The sequence below is a fragment of the Salmo salar genome, chromosome ssa25 (genome assembly GCF_905237065.1).
Source record: "Salmo salar chromosome ssa25, Ssal_v3.1, whole genome shotgun sequence".
NCBI classification, from domain to species: Eukaryota; Metazoa; Chordata; class Actinopteri; order Salmoniformes; family Salmonidae; genus Salmo; species Salmo salar.
In genome coordinates, this window is record NC_059466.1 from 52,873,104 (window position 1) to 52,888,154 (window position 15,051).

The 15,051-nt window shown below is 50.5% G+C and overlaps 1 protein-coding gene across 1 annotated transcript in view; it reads right to left on the reverse strand.

The window, feature by feature from the left end:
• Positions 1-238: 238 nt before the first annotated feature.
• The window catches only part of LOC106582551 (calcium-responsive transcription factor-like), a 49,978-nt gene continuing 35,165 nt past the window's right edge, over positions 239-15,051 (reverse strand). The window contains 1 exon segment of the mRNA XM_045707802.1: positions 239-1,021. Within this exon segment, the coding sequence (XP_045563758.1) occupies positions 963-1,021 (59 nt within the window). The 3' untranslated portion in view covers positions 239-962.

A 15,051-nucleotide genomic window follows, 5' to 3' on the forward strand; every position in this document is an offset into this window, starting at 1 on the left:
GTGGGTTTTGTCCATTATATCTCGAAGTGGTGGATTTTCAGTCTTGTGGAATATACCCAAAATAGTGTTGCATTTTGACCTTTTTATTGTTATTTTATGGGAATAAATTCAAATCTTCCGATTGAATCTTAATTGTTGTGACAAAGTCCCAATAGAAATGGATGGATTTTTTTGTTGTTGTTGGCAAATGAATAGAATAGTCCGTAAACCACTTAAAACAATTGAATTAAGGAATTAATTTAATTTAAACAAATAAAATTAACCTTTATTGAAGTAAATGATCATCTCAGAAGACTATGCAACAGGGTTAGAAACACTATTAAAAAGACATTTCCTATGCACTAATATATACACCATATCTTGTTACATCCAGGGTTTTCGTAGGTTGTCATTTAAAAAAGAAAATCCATGATTTTAAAACGATAGCAAACAAGTTCCTCATGATGATTAACAAGGAGGAAAAGAAAAAAAAACACACTGCATAAATTGCACTTTCAGTCAATTGTACAATAAACGTGATCATTAAACGTGATCAATAAACGCGACTGTCCTGAGGTAAAAGCAACCGCTCTTACAGTAAAGTATATGGTAAAGATGGGATACACCCCTGTGAGGAACGAGATTCACCCCTGTGAGGAACGAGATTCTGTGATCTGTGAGGGCTGGAGTACACCCCCTGTGAGGAACGAGATACACCCCTGTGAGGAACGAGATACACCCCTGTGAGGAACGAGATACACCCCTGTGAGGAACGAGATACACCCCTGTGAGGAACGAGATACACCCCTGTGAGGAACGAGATACTGTGATTTGTGAGGGCTGAAGTACACCCCAAAAATACAACCCTGTGAGGAACGAGCTACACCCCTGGAGTACGGTACACCCCTGTGAAGGCTGGAGTACACCCCTGTGAGGAACGAGCTACACCCCTGGAGTACGGTACACCCCTGTAGGGCCTGGTGTCAATCTACAGAGTTGACAGTGTCCTCCTCCTCCTTGACCTCATCTGGACTGTTCAGAGCTGAGGAATAGAACACAACAAACAGGAAGAGAAAAACAAGTCAGTAAATATTATTTTTAATAGAAGTCTGATCTGTAGTGTTCCAGTCACCATGGCTACCTACTCCTGACTCTCAGCCTGTGATCTGTAGTGTTCCAGTCACCATGGTTACCTACTCCTGAGACTCTCAGCCTGTGATCTGTAGTGTTCCAGTCACCATGGCTACCTACTCCTGACTCTCAGCCTGTGATCTGTAGTGTTCCAGTCACCATGGCTACCTACTCCTGACTCTCAGCCTGTGATCTGTAGTGTACCCAGTCACCATGGATACCTACTCCTGACTCTCAGCCTGTGATCTGTAGTGTACCCAGTCACCATGGCTACCTACTCCTGACTCTCAGCCTGTGATCTGTAGTGTTCCAGTCACCATGGTTACCTACTCCTGAGACTCTCAGCCTGTGATCTGTAGTGTTCCAGTCACCATGGCTACCTACTCCTGACTCTCAGCCTGTGATCTGTAGTGTTCCAGTCACCATGGCTACCTACTCCTGACTCTCAGCCTGTGATCTGTAGTGTACCCAGTCACCATGGATACCTACTCCTGACTCTCAGCCTGTGATCTGTAGTGTACCCAGTCACCATGGTTACCTACTCCTGAGACTCTCAGCCTGTGATCTGTAGTGTTCCAGTCACCATGGCTACCTACTCCTGAGACTCTCAGCCTGTGATCTGTAGTGTTCCAGTCACCATGGTTACCTACTCCTGACTCTCAGCCTGTGATCTGTAGTGTTCCAGTCACCATGGCTACCTACTCCTGACTCTCAGCCTGTGATCTGTAGTGTTCCAGTCACCATGGCTACCTACTCCTGACTCTCAGCCTGTGATCTGTAGTGTTCCAGTCACCATGGCTACCTACTCCTGAGACTCTCAGCCTGTGATCTGTAGTGTTCCAGTCACCATGGTTACCTACTCCTGAGACTCTCAGCCTGTGATCTGTAGTGTACCCAGTCACCATGGCTACCTACTCCTGAGACTCTCAGCCTGTGATCTGTAGTGTTCCAGTCACCATGGTTACCTACTCCTGACTCTCAGCCTGTGATCTGTAGTGTTCCAGTCACCATGGTTACCTACTCCTGAGACTCTCAGCCTGTGATCTGTAGTGTTCCAGGCACCATGGTTACCTACTCCTGACTCTCAGCCTGTGATCTGTAGTGTTCCAGTCACCATGGCTACCTACTCCTGACTCTCAGCCTGTGATCTGTAGTGTTCCAGTCACCATGGTTACCTACTCCTGAGACTCTCAGCCTGTGATCTGTAGTGTACCCAGTCACCATGGCTACCTACTCCTGAGACTCTCAGCCTGTGATCTGTAGTGTTCCAGTCACCATGGCTACCTACTCCTGACTCTCAGCCTGTGATCTGTAGTGTTCCAGTCACCATGGTTACCTACTCCTGAGACTCTCAGCCTGTGATCTGTAGTGTACCCAGTCACCATGGCTACCTACTCCTGACTCTCAGCCTGTGATCTGTAGTGTTCCAGTCACCATGGTTACCTACTCCTGACTCTCAGCCTGTGATCTGTAGTGTTCCAGTCACCATGGTTACCTACTCCTGAGACTCTCAGCCTGTGATCTGTAGTGTTCCAGTCACCATGGTTACCTACTCCTGACTCTCAGCCTGTGATCTGTAGTGTTCCAGTCACCATGGCTACCTACTCCTGACTCTCAGCCTGTGATCTGTAGTGTTCCAGTCACCATGGTTACCTACTCCTGAGACTCTCAGCCTGTGATCTGTAGTGTACCCAGTCACCATGGCTACCTACTCCTGAGACTCTCAGCCTGTGATCTGTAGTGTTCCAGTCACCATGGCTACCTACTCCTGACTCTCAGCCTGTGATCTGTAGTGTTCCAGTCACCATGGTTACCTACTCCTGAGACTCTCAGCCTGTGATCTGTAGTGTACCCAGTCACCATGGCTACCTACTCCTGACTCTCAGCCTGTGATCTGTAGTGTTCCAGTCACCATGGTTACCTACTCCTGAGACTCTCAGCCTGTGATCTGTAGTGTACCCAGTCACCATGGCTACCTACTCCTGAGACTCTCAGCCTGTGATCTGTAGTGTTCCAGTCACCATGGCTACCTACTCCTGACTCTCAGCCTGTGATCTGTAGTGTTCCAGTCACCATGGCTACCTACTCCTGACTCTCAGCCTGTGATCTGTAGTGTTCCAGTCACCATGGCTACCTACTCCTGAGACTCTCAGCCTGTGATCTGTAGTGTTCCAGTCACCATGGTTACCTACTCCTGAGACTCTCAGCCTGTGATCTGTAGTGTACCCAGTCACCATGGCTACCTACTCCTGAGACTCTCAGCCTGTGATCTGTAGTGTTCCAGTCACCATGGTTACCTACTCCTGACTCTCAGCCTGTGATCTGTAGTGTTCCAGTCACCATGGCTACCTACTCCTGACTCTCAGCCTGTGATCTGTAGTGTTCCAGTCACCATGGCTACCTACTCCTGAGACTCTCAGCCTGTGATCTGTAGTGTTCCAGTCACCATGGCTACCTACTCCTGAGACTCTCAGCCTGTGATCTGTAGTGTTCCAGTCACCATGGCTACCTACTCCTGACTCTCAGCCTGTGATCTGTAGTGTACCCAGTCACCATGGCTACCTACTCCTGACTCTCAGCCTGTGATCTGTAGTGTTCCAGTCACCATGGTTACCTACTCCTGAGACTCTCAGCCTGTGATCTGTAGTGTTCCAGTCACCATGGCTACCTACTCCTGAGACTCTCAGCCTGTGATCTGTAGTGTTCCAGTCACCATGGCTACCTACTCCTGACTCTCAGCCTGTGATCTGTAGTGTTCCAGTCACCATGGCTACCTACTCCTGACTCTCAGCCTGTGATCTGTAGTGTTCCAGTCACCATGGCTACCTACTCCTGACTCTCAGCCTGTGATCTGTAGTGTACCCAGTCACCATGGCTACCTACTCCTGAGACTCTCAGCCTGTGATCTGTAGTGTTCCAGTCACCATGGCTACCTACTCCTGACTCTCAGCCTGTGATCTGTAGTGTTCCAGTCACCATGGCTACCTACTCCTGACTCTCAGCCTGTGATCTGTAGTGTACCCAGTCACCATGGATACCTACTCCTGACTCTCAGCCTGTGATCTGTAGTGTACCCAGTCACCATGGTTACCTACTCCTGAGACTCTCAGCCTGTGATCTGTAGTGTTCCAGTCACCATGGCTACCTACTACTGAGACTCTCAGCCTGTGATCTGTAGTGTTCCAGTCACCATGGTTACCTACTCCTGACTCTCAGCCTGTGATCTGTAGTGTTCCAGTCACCATGGCTACCTACTCCTGACTCTCAGCCTGTGATCTGTAGTGTTCCAGTCACCATGGCTACCTACTCCTGACTCTCAGCCTGTGATCTGTAGTGTTCCAGTCACCATGGCTACCTACTCCTGAGACTCTCAGCCTGTGATCTGTAGTGTTCCAGTCACCATGGTTACCTACTCCTGAGACTCTCAGCCTGTGATCTGTAGTGTACCCAGTCACCATGGCTACCTACTCCTGAGACTCTCAGCCTGTGATCTGTAGTGTTCCAGTCACCATGGTTACCTACTCCTGACTCTCAGCCTGTGATCTGTAGTGTTCCAGTCACCATGGTTACCTACTCCTGAGACTCTCAGCCTGTGATCTGTAGTGTTCCAGTCACCATGGTTACCTACTCCTGACTCTCAGCCTGTGATCTGTAGTGTTCCAGTCACCATGGCTACCTACTCCTGACTCTCAGCCTGTGATCTGTAGTGTTCCAGTCACCATGGTTACCTACTCCTGAGACTCTCAGCCTGTGATCTGTAGTGTACCCAGTCACCATGGCTACCTACTCCTGAGACTCTCAGCCTGTGATCTGTAGTGTTCCAGTCACCATGGCTACCTACTCCTGACTCTCAGCCTGTGATCTGTAGTGTTCCAGTCACCATGGTTACCTACTCCTGAGACTCTCAGCCTGTGATCTGTAGTGTACCCAGTCACCATGGCTACCTACTCCTGACTCTCAGCCTGTGATCTGTAGTGTTCCAGTCACCATGGCTACCTACTCCTGACTCTCAGCCTGTGATCTGTAGTGTTCCAGTCACCATGGCTACCTACTCCTGACTCTCAGCCTGTGATCTGTAGTGTTCCAGTCACCATGGCTACCTACTCCTGAGACTCTCAGCCTGTGATCTGTAGTGTTCCAGTCACCATGGTTACCTACTCCTGAGACTCTCAGCCTGTGATCTGTAGTGTACCCAGTCACCATGGCTACCTACTCCTGAGACTCTCAGCCTGTGATCTGTAGTGTTCCAGTCACCATGGTTACCTACTCCTGACTCTCAGCCTGTGATCTGTAGTGTTCCAGTCACCATGGCTACCTACTCCTGACTCTCAGCCTGTGATCTGTAGTGTTCCAGTCACCATGGTTACCTACTCCTGAGACTCTCAGCCTGTGATCTGTAGTGTTCCAGTCACCATGGCTACCTACTCCTGAGACTCTCAGCCTGTGATCTGTAGTGTTCCAGTCACCATGGCTACCTACTCCTGACTCTCAGCCTGTGATCTGTAGTGTTCCAGTCACCATGGCTACCTACTCCTGACTCTCAGCCTGTGATCTGTAGTGTTCCAGTCACCATGGCTACCTACTCCTGACTCTCAGCCTGTGATCTGTAGTGTTCCAGTCACCATGGTTACCTACTCCTGAGACTCTCAGCCTGTGATCTGTAGTGTTCCAGTCACCATGGCTACCTACTCCTGACTCTCAGCCTGTGATCTGTAGTGTTCCAGTCACCATGGCTACCTACTCCTGACTCTCAGCCTGTGATCTGTAGTGTTCCAGTCACCATGGCTACCTACTCCTGACTCTCAGCCTGTGATCTGTAGTGTTCCAGTCACCATGGTTACCTACTCCTGAGACTCTCAGCCTGTGATCTGTAGTGTTCCAGTCACCATGGCTACCTACTCCTGACTCTCAGCCTGTGATCTGTAGTGTTCCAGTCACCATGGCTACCTACTCCTGACTCTCAGCCTGTGATCTGTAGTGTACCCAGTCACCATGGATACCTACTCCTGACTCTCAGCCTGTGATCTGTAGTGTACCCAGTCACCATGGTTACCTACTCCTGAGACTCTCAGCCTGTGATCTGTAGTGTTCCAGTCACCATGGCTACCTACTCCTGAGACTCTCAGCCTGTGATCTGTAGTGTTCCAGTCACCATGGTTACCTACTCCTGACTCTCAGCCTGTGATCTGTAGTGTTCCAGTCACCATGGCTACCTACTCCTGACTCTCAGCCTGTGATCTGTAGTGTTCCAGTCACCATGGCTACCTACTCCTGACTCTCAGCCTGTGATCTGTAGTGTTCCAGTCACCATGGCTACCTACTCCTGAGACTCTCAGCCTGTGATCTGTAGTGTTCCAGTCACCATGGTTACCTACTCCTGAGACTCTCAGCCTGTGATCTGTAGTGTACCCAGTCACCATGGCTACCTACTCCTGAGACTCTCAGCCTGTGATCTGTAGTGTTCCAGTCACCATGGTTACCTACTCCTGACTCTCAGCCTGTGATCTGTAGTGTTCCAGTCACCATGGTTACCTACTCCTGAGACTCTCAGCCTGTGATCTGTAGTGTTCCAGTCACCATGGTTACCTACTCCTGACTCTCAGCCTGTGATCTGTAGTGTTCCAGTCACCATGGCTACCTACTCCTGACTCTCAGCCTGTGATCTGTAGTGTTCCAGTCACCATGGTTACCTACTCCTGAGACTCTCAGCCTGTGATCTGTAGTGTACCCAGTCACCATGGCTACCTACTCCTGAGACTCTCAGCCTGTGATCTGTAGTGTTCCAGTCACCATGGCTACCTACTCCTGACTCTCAGCCTGTGATCTGTAGTGTTCCAGTCACCATGGTTACCTACTCCTGAGACTCTCAGCCTGTGATCTGTAGTGTACCCAGTCACCATGGCTACCTACTCCTGACTCTCAGCCTGTGATCTGTAGTGTTCCAGTCACCATGGTTACCTACTCCTGACTCTCAGCCTGTGATCTGTAGTGTTCCAGTCACCATGGTTACCTACTCCTGAGACTCTCAGCCTGTGATCTGTAGTGTTCCAGTCACCATGGTTACCTACTCCTGACTCTCAGCCTGTGATCTGTAGTGTTCCAGTCACCATGGCTACCTACTCCTGACTCTCAGCCTGTGATCTGTAGTGTTCCAGTCACCATGGTTACCTACTCCTGAGACTCTCAGCCTGTGATCTGTAGTGTACCCAGTCACCATGGCTACCTACTCCTGAGACTCTCAGCCTGTGATCTGTAGTGTTCCAGTCACCATGGCTACCTACTCCTGACTCTCAGCCTGTGATCTGTAGTGTTCCAGTCACCATGGTTACCTACTCCTGAGACTCTCAGCCTGTGATCTGTAGTGTACCCAGTCACCATGGCTACCTACTCCTGACTCTCAGCCTGTGATCTGTAGTGTTCCAGTCACCATGGTTACCTACTCCTGAGACTCTCAGCCTGTGATCTGTAGTGTACCCAGTCACCATGGCTACCTACTCCTGAGACTCTCAGCCTGTGATCTGTAGTGTTCCAGTCACCATGGCTACCTACTCCTGACTCTCAGCCTGTGATCTGTAGTGTTCCAGTCACCATGGCTACCTACTCCTGACTCTCAGCCTGTGATCTGTAGTGTTCCAGTCACCATGGCTACCTACTCCTGAGACTCTCAGCCTGTGATCTGTAGTGTTCCAGTCACCATGGTTACCTACTCCTGAGACTCTCAGCCTGTGATCTGTAGTGTACCCAGTCACCATGGCTACCTACTCCTGAGACTCTCAGCCTGTGATCTGTAGTGTTCCAGTCACCATGGTTACCTACTCCTGACTCTCAGCCTGTGATCTGTAGTGTTCCAGTCACCATGGCTACCTACTCCTGACTCTCAGCCTGTGATCTGTAGTGTTCCAGTCACCATGGCTACCTACTCCTGAGACTCTCAGCCTGTGATCTGTAGTGTTCCAGTCACCATGGCTACCTACTCCTGAGACTCTCAGCCTGTGATCTGTAGTGTTCCAGTCACCATGGCTACCTACTCCTGACTCTCAGCCTGTGATCTGTAGTGTACCCAGTCACCATGGCTACCTACTCCTGACTCTCAGCCTGTGATCTGTAGTGTTCCAGTCACCATGGTTACCTACTCCTGAGACTCTCAGCCTGTGATCTGTAGTGTTCCAGTCACCATGGCTACCTACTCCTGAGACTCTCAGCCTGTGATCTGTAGTGTTCCAGTCACCATGGCTACCTACTCCTGACTCTCAGCCTGTGATCTGTAGTGTTCCAGTCACCATGGCTACCTACTCCTGACTCTCAGCCTGTGATCTGTAGTGTTCCAGTCACCATGGCTACCTACTCCTGACTCTCAGCCTGTGATCTGTAGTGTACCCAGTCACCATGGCTACCTACTCCTGAGACTCTCAGCCTGTGATCTGTAGTGTTCCAGTCACCATGGCTACCTACTCCTGACTCTCAGCCTGTGATCTGTAGTGTTCCAGTCACCATGGCTACCTACTCCTGACTCTCAGCCTGTGATCTGTAGTGTACCCAGTCACCATGGATACCTACTCCTGACTCTCAGCCTGTGATCTGTAGTGTACCCAGTCACCATGGTTACCTACTCCTGAGACTCTCAGCCTGTGATCTGTAGTGTTCCAGTCACCATGGCTACCTACTCCTGAGACTCTCAGCCTGTGATCTGTAGTGTTCCAGTCACCATGGTTACCTACTCCTGACTCTCAGCCTGTGATCTGTAGTGTTCCAGTCACCATGGCTACCTACTCCTGACTCTCAGCCTGTGATCTGTAGTGTTCCAGTCACCATGGCTACCTACTCCTGACTCTCAGCCTGTGATCTGTAGTGTTCCAGTCACCATGGCTACCTACTCCTGAGACTCTCAGCCTGTGATCTGTAGTGTTCCAGTCACCATGGTTACCTACTCCTGAGACTCTCAGCCTGTGATCTGTAGTGTACCCAGTCACCATGGCTACCTACTCCTGAGACTCTCAGCCTGTGATCTGTAGTGTTCCAGTCACCATGGTTACCTACTCCTGACTCTCAGCCTGTGATCTGTAGTGTTCCAGTCACCATGGTTACCTACTCCTGAGACTCTCAGCCTGTGATCTGTAGTGTTCCAGTCACCATGGTTACCTACTCCTGACTCTCAGCCTGTGATCTGTAGTGTTCCAGTCACCATGGCTACCTACTCCTGACTCTCAGCCTGTGATCTGTAGTGTTCCAGTCACCATGGTTACCTACTCCTGAGACTCTCAGCCTGTGATCTGTAGTGTACCCAGTCACCATGGCTACCTACTCCTGACTCTCAGCCTGTGATCTGTAGTGTTCCAGTCACCATGGCTACCTACTCCTGACTCTCAGCCTGTGATCTGTAGTGTTCCAGTCACCATGGCTACCTACTCCTGACTCTCAGCCTGTGATCTGTAGTGTTCCAGTCACCATGGCTACCTACTCCTGAGACTCTCAGCCTGTGATCTGTAGTGTTCCAGTCACCATGGTTACCTACTCCTGAGACTCTCAGCCTGTGATCTGTAGTGTACCCAGTCACCATGGCTACCTACTCCTGAGACTCTCAGCCTGTGATCTGTAGTGTTCCAGTCACCATGGTTACCTACTCCTGACTCTCAGCCTGTGATCTGTAGTGTTCCAGTCACCATGGCTACCTACTCCTGACTCTCAGCCTGTGATCTGTAGTGTTCCAGTCACCATGGTTACCTACTCCTGAGACTCTCAGCCTGTGATCTGTAGTGTTCCAGTCACCATGGCTACCTACTCCTGAGACTCTCAGCCTGTGATCTGTAGTGTTCCAGTCACCATGGCTACCTACTCCTGACTCTCAGCCTGTGATCTGTAGTGTTCCAGTCACCATGGCTACCTACTCCTGACTCTCAGCCTGTGATCTGTAGTGTTCCAGTCACCATGGCTACCTACTCCTGACTCTCAGCCTGTGATCTGTAGTGTACCCAGTCACCATGGCTACCTACTCCTGAGACTCTCAGCCTGTGATCTGTAGTGTTCCAGTCACCATGGCTACCTACTCCTGACTCTCAGCCTGTGATCTGTAGTGTTCCAGTCACCATGGCTACCTACTCCTGACTCTCAGCCTGTGATCTGTAGTGTACCCAGTCACCATGGATACCTACTCCTGACTCTCAGCCTGTGATCTGTAGTGTACCCAGTCACCATGGTTACCTACTCCTGAGACTCTCAGCCTGTGATCTGTAGTGTTCCAGTCACCATGGCTACCTACTCCTGAGACTCTCAGCCTGTGATCTGTAGTGTTCCAGTCACCATGGTTACCTACTCCTGACTCTCAGCCTGTGATCTGTAGTGTTCCAGTCACCATGGCTACCTACTCCTGACTCTCAGCCTGTGATCTGTAGTGTTCCAGTCACCATGGCTACCTACTCCTGAGACTCTCAGCCTGTGATCTGTAGTGTTCCAGTCACCATGGTTACCTACTCCTGAGACTCTCAGCCTGTGATCTGTAGTGTACCCAGTCACCATGGCTACCTACTCCTGAGACTCTCAGCCTGTGATCTGTAGTGTTCCAGTCACCATGGTTACCTACTCCTGACTCTCAGCCTGTGATCTGTAGTGTTCCAGTCACCATGGTTACCTACTCCTGAGACTCTCAGCCTGTGATCTGTAGTGTACCCAGTCACCATGGTTACCTACTCCTGAGACTCTCAGCCTGTGATCTGTAGTGTACCCAGTCACCATGGCTACCTACTCCTGACTCTCAGCCTGTGATCTGTAGTGTTCCAGTCACCATGGTTACCTACTCCTGAGACTCTCAGCCTGTGATCTGTAGTGTTCCAGTCACCATGGCTACCTACTCCTGAGACTCTCAGCCTGTGATCTGTAGTGTTCCAGTCACCATGGTTACCTACTCCTGAGACTCTCAGCCTGTGATCTGTAGTGTACCCAGTCACCATGGCTACCTACTCCTGACTCTCAGCCTGTGATCTGTAGTGTTCCAGTCACTATGGTTACCTACTCCTGAGACTCTCAGCCTGTGATCTGTAGTGTTCCAGTCACCATGGCTACCTACTCCTGACTCTCAGCCTGTGATCTGTAGTGTTCCAGTCACCATGGCTACCTACTCCTGACTCTCAGCCTGTGATCTGTAGTGTACCCAGTCACCATGGATACCTACTCCTGACTCTCAGCCTGTGATCTGTAGTGTACCCAGTCACCATGGTTACCTACTCCTGAGACTCTCAGCCTGTGATCTGTAGTGTTCCAGTCACCATGGCTACCTACTCCTGAGACTCTCAGCCTGTGATCTGTAGTGTTCCAGTCACCATGGTTACCTACTCCTGACTCTCAGCCTGTGATCTGTAGTGTTCCAGTCACCATGGCTACCTACTCCTGACTCTCAGCCTGTGATCTGTAGTGTTCCAGTCACCATGGCTACCTACTCCTGACTCTCAGCCTGTGATCTGTAGTGTTCCAGTCACCATGGCTACCTACTCCTGAGACTCTCAGCCTGTGATCTGTAGTGTTCCCAGTCACCATGGTTACCTACTCCTGAGACTCTCAGCCTGTGATCTGTAGTGTACCCAGTCACCATGGCTACCTACTCCTGAGACTCTCAGCCTGTGATCTGTAGTGTTCCAGTCACCATGGTTACCTACTCCTGAGACTCTCAGCCTGTGATCTGTAGTGTTCCAGTCACCATGGTTACCTACTCCTGACTCTCAGCCTGTGATCTGTAGTGTTCCAGTCACCATGGCTACCTACTCCTGACTCTCAGCCTGTGATCTGTAGTGTTCCAGTCACCATGGTTACCTACTCCTGAGACTCTCAGCCTGTGATCTGTAGTGTACCCAGTCACCATGGCTACCTACTCCTGAGACTCTCAGCCTGTGATCTGTAGTGTTCCAGTCACCATGGCTACCTACTCCTGACTCTCAGCCTGTGATCTGTAGTGTTCCAGTCACCATGGTTACCTACTCCTGAGACTCTCAGCCTGTGATCTGTAGTGTACCCAGTCACCATGGCTACCTACTCCTGACTCTCAGCCTGTGATCTGTAGTGTTCCAGTCACCATGGCTACCTACTCCTGACTCTCAGCCTGTGATCTGTAGTGTTCCAGTCACCATGGCTACCTACTCCTGACTCTCAGCCTGTGATCTGTAGTGTTCCAGTCACCATGGCTACCTACTCCTGAGACTCTCAGCCTGTGATCTGTAGTGTTCCAGTCACCATGGTTACCTACTCCTGACTCTCAGCCTGTGATCTGTAGTGTTCCAGTCACCATGGCTACCTACTCCTGACTCTCAGCCTGTGATCTGTAGTGTTCCAGTCACCATGGTTACCTACTCCTGAGACTCTCAGCCTGTGATCTGTAGTGTTCCAGTCACCATGGCTACCTACTCCTGAGACTCTCAGCCTGTGATCTGTAGTGTTCCAGTCACCATGGCTACCTACTCCTGACTCTCAGCCTGTGATCTGTAGTGTTCCAGTCACCATGGCTACCTACTCCTGACTCTCAGCCTGTGATCTGTAGTGTTCCAGTCACCATGGCTACCTACTCCTGACTCTCAGCCTGTGATCTGTAGTGTTCCAGTCACCATGGTTACCTACTCCTGAGACTCTCAGCCTGTGATCTGTAGTGTTCCAGTCACCATGGCTACCTACTCCTGACTCTCAGCCTGTGATCTGTAGTGTTCCAGTCACCATGGCTACCTACTCCTGACTCTCAGCCTGTGATCTGTAGTGTTCCAGTCACCATGGCTACCTACTCCTGACTCTCAGCCTGTGATCTGTAGTGTTCCAGTCACCATGGTTACCTACTCCTGAGACTCTCAGCCTGTGATCTGTAGTGTTCCAGTCACCATGGCTACCTACTCCTGACTCTCAGCCTGTGATCTGTAGTGTTCCAGTCACCATGGCTACCTACTCCTGACTCTCAGCCTGTGATCTGTAGTGTACCCAGTCACCATGGATACCTACTCCTGACTCTCAGCCTGTGATCTGTAGTGTACCCAGTCACCATGGTTACCTACTCCTGAGACTCTCAGCCTGTGATCTGTAGTGTTCCAGTCACCATGGCTACCTACTCCTGAGACTCTCAGCCTGTGATCTGTAGTGTTCCAGTCACCATGGTTACCTACTCCTGACTCTCAGCCTGTGATCTGTAGTGTTCCAGTCACCATGGCTACCTACTCCTGACTCTCAGCCTGTGATCTGTAGTGTTCCAGTCACCATGGCTACCTACTCCTGACTCTCAGCCTGTGATCTGTAGTGTTCCAGTCACCATGGCTACCTACTCCTGAGACTCTCAGCCTGTGATCTGTAGTGTTCCAGTCACCATGGTTACCTACTCCTGAGACTCTCAGCCTGTGATCTGTAGTGTACCCAGTCACCATGGCTACCTACTCCTGAGACTCTCAGCCTGTGATCTGTAGTGTTCCAGTCACCATGGTTACCTACTCCTGACTCTCAGCCTGTGATCTGTAGTGTTCCAGTCACCATGGTTACCTACTCCTGAGACTCTCAGCCTGTGATCTGTAGTGTTCCAGTCACCATGGTTACCTACTCCTGACTCTCAGCCTGTGATCTGTAGTGTTCCAGTCACCATGGCTACCTACTCCTGACTCTCAGCCTGTGATCTGTAGTGTTCCAGTCACCATGGTTACCTACTCCTGAGACTCTCAGCCTGTGATCTGTAGTGTACCCAGTCACCATGGCTACCTACTCCTGAGACTCTCAGCCTGTGATCTGTAGTGTTCCAGTCACCATGGCTACCTACTCCTGACTCTCAGCCTGTGATCTGTAGTGTTCCAGTCACCATGGTTACCTACTCCTGAGACTCTCAGCCTGTGATCTGTAGTGTACCCAGTCACCATGGCTACCTACTCCTGACTCTCAGCCTGTGATCTGTAGTGTTCCAGTCACCATGGTTACCTACTCCTGACTCTCAGCCTGTGATCTGTAGTGTTCCAGTCACCATGGTTACCTACTCCTGAGACTCTCAGCCTGTGATCTGTAGTGTTCCAGTCACCATGGTTACCTACTCCTGACTCTCAGCCTGTGATCTGTAGTGTTCCAGTCACCATGGCTACCTACTCCTGACTCTCAGCCTGTGATCTGTAGTGTTCCAGTCACCATGGTTACCTACTCCTGAGACTCTCAGCCTGTGATCTGTAGTGTACCCAGTCACCATGGCTACCTACTCCTGAGACTCTCAGCCTGTGATCTGTAGTGTTCCAGTCACCATGGCTACCTACTCCTGACTCTCAGCCTGTGATCTGTAGTGTTCCAGTCACCATGGTTACCTACTCCTGAGACTCTCAGCCTGTGATCTGTAGTGTACCCAGTCACCATGGCTACCTACTCCTGACTCTCAGCCTGTGATCTGTAGTGTTCCAGTCACCATGGTTACCTACTCCTGAGACTCTCAGCCTGTGATCTGTAGTGTACCCAGTCACCATGGCTACCTACTCCTGAGACTCTCAGCCTGTGATCTGTAGTGTTCCAGTCACCATGGCTACCTACTCCTGACTCTCAGCCTGTGATCTGTAGTGTTCCAGTCACCATGGCTACCTACTCCTGACTCTCAGCCTGTGATCTGTAGTGTTCCAGTCACCATGGCTACCTACTCCTGAGACTCTCAGCCTGTGATCTGTAGTGTTCCCAGTCACCATGGCTACCTACTCCTGAGACTCTCAGCCTGTGATCTGTAGTGTACCCAGTCACCATGGCTACCTACTCCTGAGACTCTCAGCCTGTGATCTGTAGTGTTCCAGTCACCATGGTTACCTACTCCTGACTCTCAGCCTGTGATCTGTAGTGTTCCAGTCACCATGGCTACCTACTCCTGAGACTCTCAGCCTGTGATCTGTAGTGTTCCAGTCACCATGGCTACCTACTCCTGAGACTCTCAGCCTGTGATCTGTAGTGTTCCAGTCACCATGGCTACCTACT